General features: G+C 40.8%; 1 protein-coding gene across 11 annotated transcripts in view; it reads right to left on the reverse strand.

Moving 5' to 3' along the window:
- The window catches only part of LOC143885444 (histone deacetylase 15-like), a 75,997-nt gene that overhangs the window by 10,338 nt on the left and 50,946 nt on the right, over positions 1–14,713 (reverse strand). For 7 of the 11 annotated variants that reach the window (XR_013253270.1, XM_077389627.1, XM_077389628.1 and 4 more), the window contains exons 13-16: positions 7,184–7,263; positions 6,889–6,971; positions 6,745–6,790; positions 3,496–3,667 (exon numbers count right to left, since the gene is read on the reverse strand). Coding sequence is in view for 9 of the 11 variants with exons in the window: in XM_077389627.1 (XP_077245742.1) it covers positions 3,496–3,667; positions 6,745–6,790; positions 6,889–6,971; positions 7,184–7,263 (381 nt within the window). In the remaining 2 variants the exon portion in view is untranslated. Of the gene's footprint in view, positions 1–3,495; positions 3,668–6,744; positions 6,791–6,884; positions 6,972–7,183; positions 7,264–14,713 lie in introns of those variants that run through there. The other 4 variants (XR_013253271.1, XM_077389633.1, XM_077389634.1 and 1 more) reach the window with 3 other exon arrangements.

Here is a 14,713-nt window from a genome sequence, read left to right on the forward strand (position 1 = left end):
GCAGGGCGGTCGGCATCCATCCTCATGCCAAAAATCGGCTAGTAGGTCAAAGTACAGCCTACAAGTCGGCCCCACCTACCTCATCTACCCTCTCCACCTCATCACCTAGGGCAAGCTGTAGGTCGGCTTCATCCATGGTGAAGGGTGTGACCTCCAAAGGAGAAGACAACCCGGACTCAACGAGATTAGTCTACCTACAGTCAGAATGGTCCCCACCACCTAAGCACGACTCCAACTTATCATCTAACCCAGAGTCAGATCTACCACTTGTACTACGCATAATGGAATGAAATAAAGAGCCTGAGGGACTTACTCTTAGATGAGGTGAGAATGCCAACAATTGAGCTCCCTTTCACGAGGTGAGAACACCAAAAACCAAATTCCTTGGTGGTGGAGGCACTTAGGTAGGGAAAGAATGGAGAGCTCAACACACTTTTATAGATGTGGCCCCCCAATCAACGGTTCATATGAGGACAAGTGTCACTCATCACTTTGAAACTAAAACTGTTCAAAATTTCTCCCCAAAGATTTCCCTCATAAAGCACTAGTCGGCTACCTCACCTCGGCCTCGCATCTCAACCTCTCACCTCGGCTTCGTACTTCAGCCAACAATATCCTCGCCTCTTCTAACAGACACCAATAAGCAAGATAAAGCATATAGGGTAAGGTCACTGAGAAAGACCAATCTAAGTAGTGGACTCCCACCCTTGGCATGATGCTTCACAAGATACCCACCGATTGTCGTATACGGCGAGACGCTTCTTTTTATGTTGCACGACTGTTGGTTTGAAAGTGCACGAAACAGTAGAAAAGAGGCGCAAGGGGATCTGATTTCACTTGCAGATACATCCAAAATATATGATATACATCCAAAAGGATATGAATCTAATGAGGTCATCACAACCTTAGAGGCACGTGGGGTTTGAAATTCAAAAGTTGAAATGAAGCATATTGAAAATCGATCTTGCTTCCTTGCTCATCAGCGCTCGTGATCAACCTCTCACCTCGGCAACTCACTCCTCTCACCTCGGCTTTTGATGGAAACCAACCAACACCTTTGTTTTCGGCAATCCCACCCCACACAAACCGAAATAAAGAGGAGGGGAGAGAGAGAGGGGGGCGGATAGAAGCGTGACGTGTGGAAAGTTACCTGCTTACTTTGTCAGGAGCGTAAAATACCTCTGGACTAGATTTGATAAAAGCACCCATATGAGCAAAAGTAGTTTCCCAGTGCTATGGTACTTTTGATAACAACACTCCCTGTTTTCTTGATTTGTCCTATACTAAGGCCAACTTATAAAATTATTTTAATGCAATTTCACATCCAGTTCAAACACCTTGCACCTCGGCTTTTCTCCAGCCCAACAGATAACACCTCGGCCTCATCTCCGAAATCCCAAGTCGGCCTCCTCTCCAGTGTGCGCCTCAAAGAGCCTCTCATGTGTTAAAAGAGCAGCAGGAGTTGGGTTTCTGGAGTGCTGTTTGTGGAGGACAACTACACGCTGCTTATTTTGAGCTCCAATGATGGGGCAATTATCATCTGGAACACTGCGAAACAACACTGACTCAAATTTTGTGCGTTTCATCCTCTTAGTCACCCCCTGTTGTTGCTTAATCAAGGAGCTTGCACTATGGCATCTTCTGCAAGGACCAGTTCAATGGCTTGATTGCCATGGCCTCCAAGGACTCTTCGGTGGCATTTGCCGAGTCACCATGGCAGGCGAGCTGGTCACTCAAAGGAGCCTAGCTGATAATTATTTGGGTGCGACCAGATGCGTTTATTTCAGACATACAGAAGAAACCCTCGTGGATTGCGGAGCAGATGGTTGTATTTGTGTCCTTGACACAACGATGCCACAGCCTTGTACTCTCATCATTGATTCTAACCGTTCTACCAGTGCCAGCACAATCTTGTGGTGTCCATCAAAGGAATTTCTACTTCTATCAGTGATATCTGAAAGAGAGGTCGAACCTTGGCACAACGGTAAGGTTGCTCCATTGTGACCTGGTGGTCACGGGTTCGAGTCACGGAAACAGCCTCTCTACAAAGCAAGGGTAAAGCTGCGTACATCTAGCCCTCCCCAAACCCCAATGGCGGGAGCATCATGCACTGGGCCACCTTTTTTTTTGTTATCTGTAATGTCTGAAACTTCACGGAACCTGTCCAAAAGCTTAAGGCCATGTTGAATCAAACGTGATGACATGCTACTTGTTGAGGGAAGTTCTCCGTGGCAAGAAATGGGGTCATTTGCATTGGAACACGGTATAAGATTGTTGTGGAGGCTGCCAAGGGCCACCGCTATCTCCACCATTATTGCTCTCTGCTGATCTTCAACCACGACGTGAAATCAAACAACATCCTTCTTCATCCTAATGTCGCTGATTTAGGGCTTGCCAAGTTCCTGCGAGGTTCTGGCACTTCTGAGCACATGCCCGCGATTGCTGGTTCTTATGGATACATTCATATGTAAACAGACATAACTTTTGGCTTTGATGGGTACTGCCCTGGTGGATATGTATTTGAGAGGCGGGGCTCTGGAGCGGGCCCAACAGGTATTTGATCAAGGGCCAAAAGAGCTAAGAATTCCAATGTCAGGAGAAGAAGAAATTGACGGTGAGCACTCAAGTGGGCCTTGGCAAACGTACAAGAGCCAACATTGAGAAATTGTCAAGGCTTCCCTTCTCAGATGCCATGTTTTACGGGGGGCTCCGTGGACTTACCTATGGAATTCAACTCAATGGAGCCCCTCAGCTAGCACCACCACATAGGCTCCCGAGCATAGGCTTGTCCCCAGCCGACCAAGGGTAGTAGACCATATCAGAACTCTACTTCCTCGACTTGAACCAGACCGATGAAGTGTGGGGCATGTGTTGGGGGTAAAAACTAACACTCAATGGGAGGCCGGAAAATGGCACCAATCGAGAGAGGAAACACGGCATCCAATCGGAAACGGACATGTGGGGAACACCCAACCAATGGCTAGGACCCTAATCTTTCCTATAAATAGAGACATGATCTCCAAGGTAAGGGACTTCTTCATTTTTACATTTTGTCATTTTCTAGCATTCTCATTAGAGAACTCGTATGATTGTCGCCAAGCATCGGAGAGCCTCCCCGGAGTCCAAAACTCCGGGTGATTTTCTGACAGTGTGTTTTTTAGCGCAGGTCATCTCCTCAAGTGCACTACTAGCTAGGACCCATCTAACCTTATGTCAGATTTCAGCAGCAACAGAAATAAACAATTAACCGAGACTCAAGCAATTGGAAGATTCTCTTCTAATATTAGCATAGTAACACAGTCACCCATGTGATAGCAAATGGAATAACATAGTCACATGATTCTTACAACAATGCATCATAATCATTAAAATGTCAAAATAGGTCGAATCTCAGCATACTAATATATCTTAGGTTTTCTACATGGCAACATCGCACATTAAAATTTATTAAAAAGATAAAGAAGAATAGGTGCAATAAAGGCTTTGGTTGCTCACTTTTGGCGCGGAAAGATAATGCCTCCCATTGCGGTAGCAAACTGTTGTAGCTGGATTCCAAGATAGGCCAGAATTTTACTTGAACTTTCAAAACTTCCATAACAGTTCGCAGCCCTTGCTTGGAAGGTACAATGCCACCCATTTGACATCCAGAACTTTCACCAAGAAGTACCTTTTGACGATAAAGCAAAGTCAAAATGGCATGGAAAGGGTACTAGAAGAACAAAGCATACTCCAAATGCAACCTTGCACTTTGAACACTCCAATTTAAAATAACTGCTACTATTTGAAATTATTGGATGATGCAGCTTCCATTGCAGACTTTATTAAGCACTACATGAGGCATGTGTACAAATGTCCATATACAAGCAGCCGAAGTTTTTCCTTAAAAAGTTGTTCAGGGCAAAAGAAACCATAGAATTAAAGGTTGCAAATGTAACAACCACTGACGCAGGTCACATCGCAGTAATGACACATCTAGATTGTTTACCAGCAACAATTCCTCCTTCTGAATTTTAAAGCAAAAGCCTATAAATTTACCAGATTGTAGCTCACATGTCCCTCAACAAAACAGTTCTAGGAGCATCTCTATAGTCTATAGAGCCAAGACAGAATAAAAGAAACCCAAATTATTGCAAGACTTGAGTTTCCTCAATCAACGTGAGCTGTCTATGACAAACAGTTAAAGAAAACCTATGAGAAGAACCCAAGAAAGATCTCTCTCTCTCTCTCTCTCTCTCTCTCTCTCTCTCTCTCTCTCTCTCTCTCTCTCTCTCTCTCTCTCTCTCATGCCACACACACCCAAAGTGGTCGTGTGTTTTTCTATTTAACATAGAGTTCCCAAAAAGAAACCTAAAAACAGTCCTTTCTTGTTTTGATTTCCCACTACAAATAGGAAACGTAGTTACAATTAGTAAACATCCTAACTGGGAAACAAGGCAACTTTCCCAACAATTAAAAACACAAAGGATGAGATATTAAGTTAGAAGGATACAAGGATTACACGCTCGGCAGGTGGCCCTGATGCACGTAGATCAATAACTAGTTTTGTGTGTTGGCGAATAGTTGTCACTTATCATGGTAAAAAGGAAGTATATTATAGCATGATCGAACCCAAAGGCTCAATATAGAGATATTGGCTCAACCACAGCCAAACTCACATTGATACAATACAACACCTTCTACAGGAAGTATGCAGAGATATACCCAGGTGTGAAATAATCACAGTGAGATAAAGATATCCTAGAATCCCTCCACCACGTTAGAACCAAGCACATTTAGATTGGTTATCCCCCAGTTAGAAATAAGATTGGAGAAGTTGAAATTATTCCAATAGATGTGCCAGGTCATGATTAGTTGTACTTGTCAATGTATTCACAAATGTACCCAATACAGACAAGCAACAGTTTGATTAGCAAGCTGAGAAATTTTGAAGGAACTTTCATCTAGTGGGGAGTGCTAGAAAAGACAAAGCAGGGGTATTTTAGTCATTTGATAAGTACATAAGTCATTGTAAGACAAAAACAAATTACAAATGAAAAACCTACCACCACACGTGTGATCATTGTTTCTCCTTATTCTCTCTCTAACTTCTAATTCAAATATTATCAGACAGCTTTAATAATACTATATATAAATAGAGGAAAATGATTGTGAGCTTGAACCTCATATAGCTTATATGAGCTTGAGGGCCCAAACACATGGGTCCCACATTTTTTGTGGTGATCCAAACCATTCATATGCAAGGCCCCATCATAGATAGGGTGTGTACCAAAAATCAGCTCCATTGGATCATCCTAACCCCTACAAAAGCGGAGGGCAAAAATGGGCAGATTTGTGGCAAACGGTGTCTGTCCATTTGGCCCTCCACTTTTGGATGGGTTAGGATGATCCTATGGAGCTGATTTTTTGTACACACCCTATCTATGTAAGGGCCTTTCAAATGAATGCTTTGGATCCTCCTAACAATATGGGCCCACATGTGTTTGGGCCCTCAAGCTCATATATGCTATATGAGCTTCAAGCTCACAATCATTTTCCTCATATAAATATATGAAAAAATGGACAAAGAGCCAAAAATACAAAAAAAACAAATAGACACAAAGAACCATACATTCATGGATCATGTTCAAAGACATGTAGATCTACATCAAGTTAAACATCGTCATGTATTAATGGAATATGGAAAATAAAAAAGAGAATACAAAAAAAGAAGAAAATCAAAAATAAGATCAAAAGAAGAAAAAACCATATATAGAATAACTCCATGGGCCTAGCATGAAAAACAAGCAGAAGCATCAAACAAAGAAAAGGGCGGCGCAATGCACAAGGCTCCCGCCATTGCGGGGTCTGAGAAGCATCAAACAATGAAGAAAAGAACAAATACATATATTAACAGATGAAGAAAGAGAAGAAAGGAAAACTGCATAAATAATATAAACATAAAAATGGAAAAAGCATCCTTATATAACCATAAAATCTCATATTCAAAAAATTAGTAGGATCCACGGTCAATTGGTTTGCACTTCTGTGTTTTCAATGAGCAATATAAGTATAACTAAAATTTTGTAGGACATGGTCATTGACCTTAATCAAGGAGAAATTGGTCAAAACAAGTTGAAAATGGACAAATGAGGTGGAAGGAAAGATGTCGGGTTGCATTTTTGTCAGACGTTGAATTCGATACTTGCACAATTTCATATACCACTGATACACAAAACATACACGCGCAATATTAGGAGTACCTTCGCGAATGAATGTCACACCACTCCAATTTTTTTTTTGAAAAAAAAAAAAATGTCACGATCTTATAATAAGAACAAGATAAGAACAAGAGATCTTTCTCGATCAATCCCTTTGCCAAATTTGTTAGAATTAACCAAATTTGCCTGATGTAGAGGCAATCAAGAAAGCTGCATAAGTGAATATATAACCTACAGAAAAGTATTTTCTTCAAATATGTAAATGTGGGTTAAATTTATATCGGACCCCCAAAAGAAAGATATGAATCAGCCGATCTGTGACAGTTGACAATTTGAACCATGCCCCTCACATAGATTAGCTGTTGACAGCTTGTTCAGAAATAAGCATCCCATGAGAAATGTTTAAAATGGAAAGGTGGGCGTGAAATCAAAAGAAGTGCGAAGGTCATTTATTTAAGCCTAATTTAAATTCTGATCTTGTATAACTCATTCAGATGCCAATACAAATATTTGGAATAAAACATGTACTACTTTAGAAAAGGTTTACCTTTATCACAGCTGTAACTGAAGTTGATATTGACCGAAGATTGTAGCTGGAAAAAAGAAATAATATATTAAATTCAAATGCAAAGTGAAGCAAGGATATTAAAAAGTTAACCATGAAACTAAAGATGTGGAGTTAACTACCAACCCTCCCTCAAGAATAACAAGTAATTTTCCATGACAGAGGCCACTCAACATGTTTGTCATTTGTCCAAATCCAGCAGGAGTAACCTGCAAGAAATTATTCGTATAGAATGTAAGAGAACATAGAAAGTTAACTAACAAAAAAGTTAGAATAATTGAGAAGAAATGCACAGCCTGAATGCACCAATAAAATGTAAGGCTGAAAACTACAAGATTCTACAAAATAAGAACATCCATGATCCAGAAGAATAAAAAAATAAAAGGCACATTCAAACATGAAGAAAAAGAAAACTCCTTACATCGCAACCGCCAAGGGGATCACCCCTTGCAGCATCAAATCCGGCTGATATAACGATTAGATCAGGGGAGAACTCTGAAGCTGCAATTAAACACCATCACAAATCATGATATAGTCCTAAGACCATGACACAAAGATGCACATAGTACATTTAAGCAATATAGCTTAACTGCATAAAGGAAGGCATGGAAAACAAAAAATAAATGCGACATAATAAACCACTTCTAATTTTTCAAACAAAATACACCACTTCTAGTCTTTCAAAATAAATAAACCACCTCTAGTGACATTTTTAATATTTCTATGATAACAAAGCCTAATCTGTTATAAGACTATTTGACAGCAACCCAAAATTTACAAAACAATAGTAGCTCTATAACTTATTATAGCTTAATGATGGGGATCATCCTAGGGCTCATATTTTGTAAGCCCAGGGGTTCCCACGAGTTAATCATTCACCTTACCTTCTTGTTTTGATGCTAGCAAATCAAATTGATTAGCATTTATGGGCTATTGTATTGCCTTGAGGTGTTGTGTTATATACAGGAATTTCATATCATAATCGCCATTACACAACTCTTCACAACACATGGCTTGTGGATCAAGGAGCAAAGGAACCAAGAGCTTGCACCTACATTAAAGACATCCTAATTTGAAGATGTTCAAATCAAGAAGCTCGTCATGAAGATTCCACAAGTTCCTAGCAAGTGTCAAGAAGGAGCTTGGAGTTGAACATGCCATGGTGACACCTCATGTACCTCAACATGCATTGAAGATTGGAGGACAAGTCATAAGAGCCAAGACAAGGTCAAGATATTCACCCAAGCCGAAGAAGTCCAAGAAAGTGCAAAGGAGCCAAGACAATCCAAGAAGACTCAAGGTTCTTATTTTTAGAATGTATTTGAAGTCCTCTTGATTTTATGTTTAAATGCACTTTCAAAAGGTTTTCAAATGGTTTTTATACTTAACATTTTACATCTTTGAAAACCATCAACACACCCAAAAATGTGTTTGAAAACCTTGGACTTAAGCCCAAAGACCATAGCCCAAAAGCCCCTGATCGTTAAAGTAAAAATGGAATTTTATACAGGACCGGTCGATCGGGATTAGTCCGGGCAACTGCAGGATGGAACCTGGAAATCCAGGCCATCTCGAATTTTATCGGGCCGGTCGACCGGGTCAATCCGGGCGACCGCGGATATGTGCCAGTTTCAAACAGAACAATCCTACATGGGTTTGGGCGGGCGACCGCCGTGTGTCGGTCGACCGAGATAGGTTTTTGAGCCGAATTTTTGAGCAAACAGGTTAGCCTCGCCGAACGACCGCCATGGGGCCGGTCGACCGCGACGGTAAAGAATTTGAAAATATAAAAGGGCGCCCGATAGGGGCGGGCAACCGCCGTAGCCCGGTCGACCGCCGCGGTCGAGCAAACTATCCGTTGTGGCGTTTTCTGCTTGACTTTTTCAAGCCAATAATTAACAGTTTTACCCCAAACGGTCATATTTTCAAATACACTATATATACATGATTAAAATCTATCTCTACAAGCTTTTGAACATTTGAGAAAGATCAAATCCCATTTCTCTTTGAGCTTCAACTTTTTATTCAAAAGCAAAAACCACTTTGAACCTTTATTTCCACATTCTTTCAAGAGACACTCCATAGAGCTTTACATTTGTATATTTTCTTGGAGTGAATGTGAGCTTACAAAGTTGTAATCCGCCTATTAAGAGGCATTGAGAGTTTTACATTTTTCTTTGTGCTTCATGAGAGGGTCTTCTCTTCAGCCTGTAAAGAAAGGTGAAGACGAGGGTCTCCTCTTCGGCCCAAAAAAGGTGAAGAAGGCTTCGTGCGAGGGGCTTCGTTTTGGCTCTTGAGAATGGAAAAGCTTATTGTAAGAGCTTCGAGATTAGGCTTGAAAACTCACCATAGTAGAGTACCCAATGAGCCAAACTTAGAAGAGTGGAGTAGGTCAAGTTGTGACCGAACCACTATAAATCTTGATGTCCTCATTGTGGTGTACATTGTCTCTCTCTCTCTCTCTTTCTTTCCTTCTCTTGCACGTGTGGTGATTGGTAATCTCTAACCTTACTTATGTTTATGCTTTAATTGAACAAGGGTTAGTAAATGCACTTGTGTTAAATGTTATAAACCCTAATCGCATTATGATATCCATTTGAACAAGGGTTAGCTAAATGTGCATGATTAGAATGTCTAAACCTTAGCTTTTATTGATAAATCTATTTGAACAAGGGTTAGATTAATTAGTGCTTAATTAAATAGATTAATTTTTAATCTCTCTTAATTAAGCCTAAAATTTCTAATTGACCAATTCACCCCCCCCCCCTTCTTGGATTGTCATACCTGTATTTCATATTTTAATTTTAAGTGTCTTTTAATTCGTGTCCAAAGGTGAACGAAGCCCTAGCTTATAGAGTTCGCTGCTTTTCCCAGGCCGGAGCCCCCTAAACCCTTTTGAAGGAAGCTATTCCGGAACAGATAGAACTGTTTATACTCCAAGAACAAGCATAAAGGAATTAAGCTATAGGAGAGGTGTCATGGGCTTTTCCCACCAATACCAACTGGTTTCTTTGAGTTATAAGGATTATAACTATGCCCCACACATGTATTATAGGAATTTTAAGTTGGGAGCGAGTTTTTAAGTCATTATAGGGTATTTTAGTCCACAAATATTAGGTTTGTTTAGGGTTTTAGAACTTTCTAGTTATCTTCTTGTTTTAAAATATTGTGAGGCTCGTCACACTTTTCTTTGAGACATGATGAAATGGATGATAGATGAATGATTATTGAACAAAGGTTTTGAATGCTTCTTCTCTTGTGTGGATGTAATGTCTTCTCCATGCCAAGGTGTGATGCCTTTATCTTCCCTAAGATGTGATGCCTTGGAACCCGTTATTGTGATTCCTTGGGCTTTGGTTGGTGAGATTCCATCCTTGCTATTTATCGCTTCATGTTTCTTTTTCCTTTTTGTTTTTTTCTCATAAATCACCCATACATTAGATCGTGAAATACAGGTGTGACAACCCAAGAGGGGGTGAATTGGCTAATTAAAAATTTTAATTAGCCAAGCCCCAACGGCTAGTTTTCCAGACCGGCGCGGTTGACCGAGGAATAGCGGTCGACCGCCCTATCGGGCACTCTCTTTTTAATTTCTAATTTCAAACCGGCGCGGTCAACCGGGTCACGGCGGTCATCCGGCGAGAGCAACCTGGACATTTTTATTTTTGTTCAGTTCCCTATCCGCGGTCGCTCGGCCCTATGGCGGTCGACCGGCCCGACCATGCTGGATTGTTTCTGGGTTTCTAAAAACACATCCGCGGTCGCCAGGGAAGCCCCGGTCGACCGGCAAGCTATGTTTCGGCAGGTGCTGGATTTCCAGCCACCTTACCACGGTCGACTGGCCCTATTTAAAATTCCATTTTAAAGTAAAAATCTTAAGGACTTTGGGCCATGGTCTTTGGGCTTTTGTCCAAAGTTTTCAAATACATTTTGGGGAGTGTTAATGGTTTCTAAAGATATCAAATTTGTTTTACAAAACCATTTTGAAAACCTTTGAAAGTGCAAATACAAATAACAAGAGGACTCCAAATACAATCTAGAAATGTAAAATCTTGAGTCTTCTTGATTGCTTGGCTCCTCCGCACTTTCTTGGACAACTTGAACTTGTGAGAGAACTCTTCAACTTTCTTTGGCTCTTGTGACTTCCTCCATTCCTTGAGCATGTTGAATGGTCCATCAGGTGGTCACCAAGGCTAGTTCATCTCCAAGCTTCTACTGGCACTTTGCTAGGCAACTTGTGGGATCTTTAGCTTGAGCTCTTGACTTGAGTATCTTCCGAGGATGATCTCTCCAATGTATGTGCAAGCTTTTGGTTCCTTTGTGCATGTTGATCCGCAAGCCATGTGTTGTGTTGAGTTGTGTAATGGCGATATGACATGTCAAGTTCCTGTTTAAGCCACAACACTCAAAGACAACACATTAGTCCATAAAGACTAATCAATTTAGGTTTGCTAGCATCAAAACAACAAGGTAAAGGTGAATGATTAAACCCATGGGAACCCTTGGGCTTACAGATCGTCATGTATCAGATTTGGTATCAATGCTCAAGTTGGAATTATGCTGCCTAGATGTAGTGTCGATCGAGAAGTTGAGAGCTTTTTTATTCTCAGAGAGAGTGAGAGAGAAGTAGAGAGTATCAAGTAGCCCATTTCAAAAATCAAGTAGCTTATTGAAGACAATAACGGTTAAAAAAATTTCATTGACAACACATTGGCAATTCATTCATAAGAGAAAAGAAAATTGGTAGATGACATGGAATAGATATTACGAAGTGCGTGTTAAACTCTGTGGTCCCAGTGTCCACTTTATTTATTCTTCTTCCTCAACTTCCTCCAACCAATTCACAAAAGGCTCCAAAGCTTTAACTAAAGTTTGCCTGCCCTTGGGTTTGTACGTTTGTAAAACCAAAGAAGAATGGAATATTCTGCAAGCACATACTGGTCATAAACTGACCTTACAATGTCTGGAAACAATTTCATCAGTTTGGCATCCTCATAGCATTGGATCACGTGGATCAAATTCACCAAGATTTCCATTCGCTTCTTCTATCCTTGGAAACTCCAGAGGTTGCACAAATTAAGGAGTTCGTACAAGAACAATCATTATAGACACCATCCATGGAGAGCACAGAATTAGAGCTGTAGTATAGGGGTGACTTTCAACTGACTTGTGGCTTTCGATATGCGTATGATAGAAAAGCCTAATGTGAAGGCTTGGGAGGACCTCTCTTTCTAAGCTCGCCTGTGTTCTTTGCATCTCGTTTCATGCTTTAGTTGATCGACGTAACCCTTCTCGACGAACAAGAGCCACTATCATCATACAAAGCTGGTTCCGTCTATACTTTTTTTTTTTTGAATGATCGCCTATTTTATTGAAAAAGAGACCGAGATGGTCAAAGTACAACGAAAAGAGAAAATATTAAGAAACTAAGGGCAAAGAGGGTAACAATGCGAAGTTAAGGAGGGAGCAAGTCAAAAAGAGCCAAGGACTCTTTCGACACCCTTAATCTAGCCAAGCTATCAGCCACATCATTAGCTGAACGACGCACATGCTTAAAAGCTGAAGATGTCAGTCTCTTACAGTCGCCAATCTCGTCAAAGAATTTGTCGAACCCCCAGGGGGGCTTTTGGGCCCCTCTAAGCCACTTGATGACATTTAAGGAATCCCCTTCAACCACATTCTCCATGCTATATGATGCCAAGAGCTTAATCCCTTGGTGTACTGCACGCACCTCGGCCTCTGTTGCATCTGCCTCCCACATAGGCCCCGCGAAAGCCCAAATTATTATCCCTTGATCATCTCTAAGCTACACCCCCCCACACACACACACCCACCAACAATTCCATCCGGTCCCAGGTTACCCATGCTTGAGCCATAGAAGTTTAGCTTAAGAAAACCAGTAGGTGGTTGTTCCCAAATTTGTACAACTTTTTGTTTCAATTCCGCACTATTACATATCTCTTGCCAACCTTCCCATAGATCATAAGCAGATACGAACCTAAAAGATGGAAGTGACTTTACCCATGAAATGGTGAGAGCTATCACTTTAATAAAAACAAAAGCGGGGCCCCTCAAATGTCCTTTGAAAATTGTTGCATTTCTTTCTTTCCACAATACCCAAATTGTGACTAAAGGGGAGACATGCCACAATACTTTTCCTTTCTTCTTCCGAGGGACCAATGACCATGCTTGAAAACTCAATATGAGGGTTTAAGGAAAAACCCAATGGATTCCAAACCGGTTAAGAAGCTTGCCCCAAACCACCCTGGCCACTTTGCAGTGCAAGAGGAGATGACTAGCTGATTCTTCTGCCTCGATACATAATGCATAATGGTCTGCTATTAGCATTTTCCATTTTCTCAGAAAGTCGACCATCTGAATTCTTCCAAGACAAACCGCCCAACCAAATAATGCAACTCTTAGCGGAGCTTGGATTGTCCACACTATGGCAATTTTTGCAGACAGGGCACTCCACTAGTTGATAGTAAAAAGACTTTATTGTGAAGTCTCCTGATGAATTCTACATCCAAACCCTTTTATCCAACCCATCTTGCTTTACGTAACCTTCTTCAAGTACTTCTAAAAGCCTGGCTACGGATCCAATCTCCCAATCAAAAAAGGTTTCTTATAAAAAGTGGATTCCACTTTACCTTCATTTTTCCCATGAAGTCCTTTACAAACCCTTGCTTATTAACCGCCATAACATACTACTACGGAAACATATCTTTAAGAATCTTATTCGAGCACCATTTGTCTAACCAAAACCTGAACCTATTTCCTTTGTATACTCTGACTCGGATACATTCCTCAAACAAATGTCTGAAGCTAAGAATGCCCTTCCAAATCGTCTTGCCTGAGTGACTGAACCTATCCCCGGAGAAGCACCATATTTTCTTTCAATAACCTTCACCCAAAGATGATTTTCCTCCTTCCAAACCTCCAAAGCCATTTGCCCAGAAGGGATATGTTCATTTCGTTGATTCTCATAATGCCGAGATCTCCACTCTTGATTGGTTTACAAACTTTTTTCCACTTCACCAAGGGAATCCCCGGTTTATCTTTAGTACCTCCCCATAAGAATGTTCTTTGAATTTGCTCTATTCTCTTAACCACACTCATAGGTAGGGGTGGCCAGAACCGAACCAGAACCGAAGAACCGAACCGGAACCGAACTCTAAAAAAATATTTTTGGTCCGGTTCGGTTCCACTGATGAAGAACCGAACTTATTCGGTTCGGTTCCGGGTCTAATGTTCTCGGTTCGGTTCCGGAACCGAAGAACCGAACTTTGAATATATATATATATAATATTTTTATATTTCTATTATACATATACTTAATAATATAAATTACTTATAATATTAATAAGTAATAGTTAATACTATTATTATAATAAGAAAGTAACTTATATTATAACTTTAATTAAAAGTTTTTATAAATTATAATTAATAATTAATAATTAGCCATTAGAACCGAAGAACCGGACCGGACCGAACCGATTATGTTCGGTCCGGTTCGGTTCGGTTCTACTGTGTACTACGGTTCGGTTCGGTTCTTACGGTTCATGGAACCGAGAACCGAGAACCGAAAAAAAAGGGACCGAGAACCGAGAACCGAACCGGTTGGCCACCCCTACTCATAGGGCATTTGAACACTACCATTTGATATATTGGAATATTAGACCAGACAACTTTATCAAGATAAGCCTACCTCCCCTGAAAACAAGGCTTCTTTTCCACGTATCCAATCTTCTCTCCACCCTCTCTACAATGAGATCCCAACTCCTCTTCTACCTTTCCCCAGGGGCAGGCCGAGGTAGGATGTAGGGATGCAATCTGTTTCACAGCCAAGAATTCCTGCTAGATCTTGTAGAGCTTCTTCCTCTAAACTAATACCAAATACTCTTGATTTAGAAAAGTTTGACTGATGCCTAGTTACAGCTTCATAACACCG

This window comes from Tasmannia lanceolata, unplaced genomic scaffold, assembly GCF_043159265.1.
Source record: "Tasmannia lanceolata isolate RefF3 unplaced genomic scaffold, GAP_Taslan_0.1 ptg000008l, whole genome shotgun sequence".
Classification (NCBI taxonomy): domain Eukaryota; kingdom Viridiplantae; phylum Streptophyta; class Magnoliopsida; order Canellales; family Winteraceae; genus Tasmannia; species Tasmannia lanceolata.